General features: G+C 40.4%; 1 protein-coding gene across 1 annotated transcript; it reads right to left on the reverse strand.

Annotated features, from left to right (window-relative positions):
- Positions 1-2463: 2463 nt before the first annotated feature.
- LOC138959899 (uncharacterized) lies at positions 2464-8128 on the reverse strand. The gene is made up of 3 exons (XM_070331574.1): positions 7638-8128; positions 5519-6028; positions 2464-4637 (listed from the first exon to the last, which is right to left on the reverse strand). Exons 1-3 carry the CDS (start codon positions 7846-7848, stop codon positions 4468-4470), a joined length of 891 nt encoding a protein of 296 aa, XP_070187675.1. The 5' UTR covers positions 7849-8128; the 3' UTR covers positions 2464-4467.
- Positions 8129-8394: the final 266 nt, after the last annotated feature.

Raw genomic sequence — 8394 nt, forward strand, 5'->3', positions numbered from 1 at the left:
AAAAGCCCCCTGAAGCTGATGGGTAGGTCATATTCTGAGATAGGAAAACGGTCGCTCCTTGCATGAAACGGCATAAAATAAACAATAATAAAAAATATTTTAAATAAGTGAGGTACATGTTTTGGCTAGAGGGGGGGGGGAGGTTGCGCAACCCCCATAACCCCCTCGGTAATCCGGCCCTGCTCACCTACAAGCTTATACAGTGGAACCCCCCTTTAAGATCCTACCCCCCCCCCCCCCCCCCAATTTACCCCTTCTAGGACCCCGTTTTCTCAGATTGTCTGTTCATAACCTCTGTAAATTGACCCTAAATTTAAGACTCACTGTTTTTTACGACCTGATTTTCTTATTTTTGGGGGGTCCTATAAGAGGGTTCCACTGTAAATAGTTTGGGTTTTATGTTGGAGACAAAGAATTAATTTTGTTTCCAAAGATGTTTTTATCTATTGCAGGCCTAGGTAGTCTGTCAGTTTCAATTACGTCTAAACCCAAACCGACTCTGTAGATTTTAAGTTTGCGCGTAATATTATGATTCTTACGAGTAGACAGTGTCATTTCAGATGATGTGCGTCCGTCTGTTCGTTTGTCTCTTAACTACTTAGTGTCTGTGTAATACGCACTACTTCCATATCAAAACCTTAAATGCAGTGACGCAAAGATGAAACGCACCAGTTCAAATTCGTTGAAGCATAAACCAATGTGTGACGTCATAGAAGATTCCGAACAAAAGGGATTAAGCACATTTGAATAACAACAACTCACCTATTAGCCTTGTCGATGTTGTAACACGTCTTGTATTAGACGCTTCTTTATCTATGGTAGTGCAGGGTTGGCGCACCTCACACAACATATTGATTAAAGGCATACTAACGCACTCCCGTGTTTACAAAGTGTAGTTTGCCCACAATCGATGTCAAACGCACCATAAGACCATATAATGACGATATGTCACCATGCGCGGACCATAATACATGCATTACAGCTTGTTCTAGCCTCTGAAAAAGTGAGGATGTCAACAAAGCCGCGGTGTTAGCTCCCTTGCATCAACGTTACATGTGTTGCCAAATCTATAAATAGGACCATCTAGATCAAAATAAAAATTCAAATATCTCAACATTTAAGGGCTCCTAGACCACAATATTTTGCAGGGAACTTAATTTAGTCTGTCTCCAGCTCTGGGTAAAGCAATTAGCGTGTATATTCATCAGCTTTCTATGCCTTTAAATGGAATTTTTTAAGGGATGGGCAGGAAACACGGGAAGAGATTTTGATTTTGAAAAGAATACTTAAAAAAAAAGTATTTCTTTTTTTGTTTGGCTTATTGTCTATCCTTTTCAGTTCCTCTTGTAGTTCTTCTCGTTCTTGTTCTTTGTCCTTCTTGCTCTTGGTCTTCTCCTTGTTCTTTTTCCAACCCCCCGTAAGTCGTTTGTTTGTCGAACACTTTTGAAGAAAACGAGTTCGATGTTCAGGTGAATATGTCCCGTTTTGTCAACATGATTAAACTTTCCGATAATTAACATTTTGTTGTTGTTGTTTTTTTATTTTAATTTTTTTTATATATTTTTTTTTATTTACCATCTTGTTGAGTATGTGTCTTAGCGTGCGTGCGAGAGTGCGTGCATGCCGCGTCTGTGTATTTGTATGTACGTGGGGGGGGGGGGGGGGGTGGCATGGTTAAAGGAAGGCAGGTTGGGGTGGGGGGGGGGGGTGTGTGTGGGGGGGGGGGGTAGTGGCGAAAATACACTTATTAAAAAGTTATTAACAACGCCATTCAAAGTTTAAACTTAAAGCCTATCCTAGATGCTTGCCCATCCCAACAAATATTCAATGAGCAGGTTTCTATGCATACTATGCATGTCTTTTTGTTGTCGGGTTTTGATTACTTGTAACTTGCTTGACCTAAATCGTAGGTGCCTACGTGACATGTGAACGTGACGATGACGCAATTGTCTATATATAGACACACGTCATGTCTGCTTTGGCCTCAACTCAAGGTACCTATCTGTCGAAATGTGATTGTTTCTTCTCATTGTTGTCCGTAACTTTTCACTTACTTTCTAACGCTGTTTCGTCGTTTGTTTGTTTGCCTGCTTGTTTGCTTCCTTTTTGTTGTTTGTTTGTTTGTTTGTTTGTTTGCGACTGTGATGTTACTTTTCCTTGACAGTCAGATTCACACAATTAAACCTATGTGTGGAGTATGTAAGATAAACAAAACCCTTTTTGCTTTCTTTGAATTCTTTAATTTGTTTACTTTTGTTTATTTGCTTGACATTGTTATTTGTTTCTGGCTTGTTGACGTCTTTCTTCCTTTCAATCATTCTTTTGAACCGACATTTTTTTAAGTTTAAAAAAAAATGTCAGGTCTTATTGAATCAACAAAACGCACACACTGTCATCAATTAAACAAAAAGACACGGAAACTTTGTACATTCAGACACACACCAAAGTCTGAAAACACAGAAAAGCATTTTCTGATCATTTTATTTACCACAAAAAAGTTCATGAAAGCAAGACAAACACAACCATGTACACAAATAAAAATCAACTTTACACTAAGACACAAGATTTATCTAGGCCTACATACTGTGCTACAATGGAATACATTCTTTTAAGACCTCCAAAATGTGGGGAAATCAGGTCTTATTAGGGAGGGGGGTCTTAAAATGGAGGTAAATTGACAAAGGTTATAGCCAGAAGATATAAAAAAGCAAGGTCTTAACGCAAGAAGACTGAAATCAAAGGGGTCTTTAAAGGGCAGGGGGGGGGGGGGGGGGTGGTCCACTGTACTGGACAAATGAATGAAGCAAATAAACAAGCTCTAAAAAAAAATTAAAAAGTCATTCAGCAGTTGATACAAAACCCACACACCTGTATATCAATTAGCTTACTATAAACATGTACCTTGAAGCGTTCATTTTATCACTACCAAAAAGACTCAAACTACTAAACAGGTAAGACCAAATATCAATTTTCATTTCAACAATAGGAAAACATCAAACCAATCTCTACAAACAGATACGTTTATTTGCAGACAAAATTAAAACATGATCAAGGTCTTACGCTTTGATATGTACAGGTAAAGCCACAATTTATTAATTATCATTGCAACATTGTTGCAGGTTTAGGTGTTTCACCATGAATTTTACAACGAAGCATTTCCAATGTGTGTGCAGTGTAAATTAATCTGACAAAACAAAAGGACATTTAAGTTTTCTTTCAATAGTCCACCTCATCTTAGACCATCTCACAAATTCTGAATTTTTTCTGAAAACTCCTTTTTAGTTTTCTGAAAATATTCTAAATGTCTTAAAGCAAAAAGAATATTTTCTGAAAACTCCTTTTTAGTTTTCAAAAAATATTCTAACTAACTGAGAGCAAAGAGAATATTTTCTGAAAACCGAAAAGGAGTTTTCAGAAAATGATAAGAATTTGTAAGACACAGCACAAAGAATAGTGAGTTGGAGTTAAAGATACTGGGAAAGTGATTTGTTTTGCGAAAATTGACACTTTAGTGTGCTTGAACTTGCATACGCGCACGCGTGTGTGTGTGTGTGTGTTATTCCACACCAAAACCTTTATTTTTGAAAAATCGTCAACGTTTTCTTGTATTTCCTTGTATCTCCAACTCTGAATCTCTATTTCATGTGCTCAAGCGAAGAGACTATCAATTTCTTGACGTCTCTTTGATATAAACAGGCACCTGCCAACCAAAATTCTTTCCAGTCTGTACTCTAAATCAAAAGGATTTAGAGTACAGACTGGAAAGAATTTTGGTTGGCAGGTGCCTGTTTATATCACCCAGACAAATGCCGTCCTTTAGTTAACTAGACACTTCTGTCAAGTATCTGATCATGTCGAATGATCAGAATATCATAATCAATTCAGCACCGCAGATCACAAAGGACTTGTGATTCAAAATTTTACAAAATGTATCAACATCAATCTGTTTTAAATTCATTTTTGCATTCAACATTTGGGTGATTCAGAATCCACCAGACAACTCAACCTTCCCCTTCCAACACCCAATCCCGCCCAATTCCCAGTCACACACACAGTCTATGTAGCTACAATTAGAAGGAGAATTCTTTTGACAATTTTAAGTGCAGAGTAACTAAAGGCTAAAGGGAATATTCTTATGGCAATTTTAAGGGCAGTTTTGAATGTTTTTCTCATGCTTTATGGTGGTTTCAAAAACAAATGGAAATTTGAAAAATTTAAACAAGTTACATTTTTAGTTGTGTGTGTGAACAGGGAAAAGAGGGGAAGGAAAGCTTTTCTGTTGGATTCGAAACAGGACCGTGACAAAATTAACATAAACGACGCAAAGCAAGAACATAAGAAAGAACACGTTAACTGGCTTGTATTAAGTTTTCTGTCACCTCCCCCACAAAAAATGTCTTGCCAGGGTCAATGATTGCAAGAGAATGGCCGAGCAACCACATGACCATGGGTTACCACAGGTGAAATTTATATACGGCTTGTTCGCATTGTGCCATCAGCTCCAGGGAGTAGACAGTCGATGCGGTCCAGTGAAGATTGCAGAGTCTTGGGCTCTGTGCTGTCCATGTCAGGAGGGGAGGAGTAGTAGGAAGTTGTCGGGAAAAAGCAAGATCTCGGTGTTGAGTAAGCGCCACCGCCTGCGAACAAATGAATGAATAGGTTAAACAATTAATTGAACTATTCATCATCATCATTTACAAATGTATGCCTCTGAAGGCGTTCAAGTTCATTCTTTCAACTCCACAACTATTTGCTGTTGTTAAAAACTTCACACCCTTTTCTATTTCAGTTTGAAAGCCACTTGTGTACAAACTCTGGATAAACTACATTCCAAGACTAACCAACCCCCCCCCCCCCCCCCCAAAAAAAAAAAAGGAAAGCAACAAAACAAACTGTGTGAAAAAAAATGTGCAGGCAAAAAATGCTGTCTGTATAAAACATCAGAAAAAAGTTGTACTGTATATATTGTGTTGTGTTGATTTGTGCTGTATTGTAGAAGTTAATTTTAATTATTTTTTTCTGTACTGTGAGCACATTTATTTATTTTTGCTTTTCATGAAAGAAGTTATCCGCCATGCCTCTAATGGCCAGGGATTAAAGGATTAATACCACTTGTAACTTGTTGTGCTGAGTTGTGCTTGCAATGTTTTGTATTGTATTAACTGTAATCAGCATTGGCGTTAACCGGTCATTAACGGTATTTTACCGGTTGAAACGAGAAATTACCGGAACAAAATTGGCTGCCGGTTCGACCTACCGGTTGGTTTTTAGAACTACCGGGTTTTTCTTGCCGGTAGAACAATAAAACCAGTAGTCTGAGTTGGACTCTTACTGGTTCCAATGACCAGCCTACCGTTTTTTTCTGGACTGTTTACATCATAAAAGTTTGCGTACCGGTTTGAAAAAATACTAGCGCCATCACCGTGTAATGTAATGTATTGTATTGTACTGTACTGCACTGTGCTGTATTGTATTGCATGGTATTATATACAAAGACAGGTAACAACCAGACACTCACTGCTATGGGAGTGAAGCAGGGCCATGGCATGATCTCCACTCTGTCCCTCGGGGGAGACAGGTATGGGGGCAGGAATCCTCGGCTGCTGCTTGAGAAGAGGGTCACTCTCACTCTCATGGGGAAAGATCTGGTAGCAATGGTTCCCAGCCGCCTCAGGACAAGGCCCCCCCTGCTCCTGGATCCCTGCTGTTCCTCCCGATCCTCCACCAATCGATGTAGCGAGGGAACCATCTCCAGGCGTGGGTACTGGGGTTACTGGCTGAAGCACCACAGCTGTTTGCCCCGGGATTGTGGGGCGTGGATTGTTGCCCCTGATCTTGGCCACGATGGCTTTGCGTTTTACGAGAAATACGGCCGACACCAGTATGCAGACGAGGCCCAAAGCAACAATGCCGATCCATGTGTTTGGTGGAAACTCGCTGGTGTTGTTGTTGTTGTTGTTGTTGCCGTCGTTGTTGTTTGGAGGTTTTAGTGTGGGAGACTTCGGTGGCCACAGGACCTGAGCGTAGGCTGAGGGGAAAAAACGAAGGAAATTTGTTTACAATTTATGCCTGGTGTAAGATTTTGCAATTAGTTTTATATCTAACATATATTAATTGACATGAACAATGAAATATTGAGACCTGTGCTAAGGAGTTATATATATATATATATGGCTAATAAAATGAGCTTACTGAAACAACAAACACGGGAAGAATTGTATTTCATGAACAAGACACATCCTTTGCTGTTGCTTTAAATTTTACCTCACAACCAAAACCACCCCCCTTTGAAACAACCATGATCGAGAAAAAAAAAATACAACAATAAGAGGTTGGCCAGATATAGGAGATTAATTAATTGTCTTCGTCTTTGACCAAAGAGCTTTTATCAAAACGGCGATCGATTGAAGTATCATACTCCTATCCTTACACTAGTATTATTAAAATAAAAGGAAAACACACTAGTATTATTACTATTATTCACCACTACAGTAAGAATAAAGGAGCAGGTAAATTCAATGGACCGCCCTGCTTTGATACAAGCTCCTGTTTATTTGACACACGGACAACTAAAGCACCGCGGAACACATCTGATGTGTCTACGAGTAAAAAACAAAATCGACAGAAACATTGTGCAAACACAACACTAACGGTCTCATTTATGTCTGAGTCACCACCCATTTTTATTTTTGAGAGGACCCTCGCCAGCCCTTCATTCATGTTTTTTGACCTTGTGGACCTCGAGCCGTCGCGCAGGCTACTTAATATTCATGACTCCGCCTCAATTGGCACGATGCCAAGCCAGGTGGGTGTGGTCTAAATGTGTTTTAAGTTACTGCGTGTAGGTATATCTTGGATTGCACTTAAAACTGCTATAAATTCGTATAAGTAGTGACAAAGACTAAAACCGCTGTGATCCAGAGAGAAAACTGAGTAGTAACGACCGCAATGTAGGGACCAAAGAGCCCTTTCGTCGCAGGTAGGCTACACTGATGTACCACACTTTACAAGGCCTGTGCTTGTAGTTGTTCGCAGTCAGTGCAGTAAAAGCATGCGTGCCTTGCCTACGCATGATCTCAGCCTCGGTGAATGGCGCTGATTTTACATCGATCGATACCAGACTAGACGATCACGCCACACACACTTCCACAACTGGGTAAACAGACACCCACGCGTAAACAAACAATAGGCCTAAATAGAGTGCGGTTTACTCAGTCTGGTTCCTCAGTCTTTACATCCAAACCCGCAACGCAAATAGTAAGCCAGGCTTATCGCCGATATCATAAACTCATCTGATCATTGATGAGTATGGAGAAAAAAAATGTATCACTTGGTGAAGTCAAAAGAGACTAGCTTAGGGAGTCACATGTGACAAAAGTGAGTTGGAAAAAAAATCAGTTTGAAGCAGCGAACGAGGAAAACGTATCACAACAGTTTGTTTGGCGACTAGTGTTTCCTTGCCAAGATTTGGACGAGAGTTGCGTCAGTCTAATTTTTCCTCATTCCATTCCGAAGGCTTTAACTGACGAAGACTGAGACTCAATCTACGCATCTCAGTAACAGCTATCCGGAGAATAGTTTAACATAATAAAGATTGAACAAGCTAGTTAGTTGTGTAACAAAATGTCGTTGCTCACCTGGACACATGTCCACGCAGTACTCCACAGTGTTCCTGTGTTTTGCCTGGTCGCATATTCCGCGGCAAGGTTCACAGTGCTCCGTCCCGTGGTCCCAGAACTCATACATGGGACACGGGTGGACGCCAGCAGGAGATGCGCCATCGCTGGAACCAATTGTCCACAGCAGGCAACCGCAGATCACAGCGACTGTCTTTGACAAGATACCCATAATTCTGGTAAGCTTATGATTGAACCACTCGAAAGACTACACAAGAATGTGGCCCGGTCAATGGCGACTGACTGAGAGTGCAAGGTGGTCCAAACAGGGAACTTGACAAAACACCGGCCTTGACTGGTTGCAGGTGCCGATCAACTTTGTCTTTGACGAAACCGACACGCAGTAGTCTTGAAAAAGAAGTAGACTAAACACAAATCGAATAGTCACACTTTCTTTCGGTCGGAACGAAGCGCTCTGATCAAAGAATTCTTCTTGTCTGGCGAACTGTTTGGTTTCCGTCAATATGATATAAATATATCACACCACCAGTCGCACGCGTGCGCACTAGGACTAGTCATGTGATAAGTCTTAACCAATGGGGGGGCAGGCAGCGTGAGGTAATAATATTGTTCATTTCGGGAATTTCCGATTTTGTTCTGAGCCTGGAAAACTAGGCCGACGTTCAGAAAACGTAAGCCGGCCGACCGATTTTTGCAAATGCCGGACTAGTTCTATTATCACAAGTCTTTTGATAGTGCATAACATTGCTAAACTTCT

The sequence above is a fragment of the Littorina saxatilis genome, linkage group LG2 (genome assembly GCF_037325665.1).
Source record: "Littorina saxatilis isolate snail1 linkage group LG2, US_GU_Lsax_2.0, whole genome shotgun sequence".
NCBI lineage: Eukaryota > Metazoa > Mollusca > Gastropoda > Littorinimorpha > Littorinidae > Littorina > Littorina saxatilis.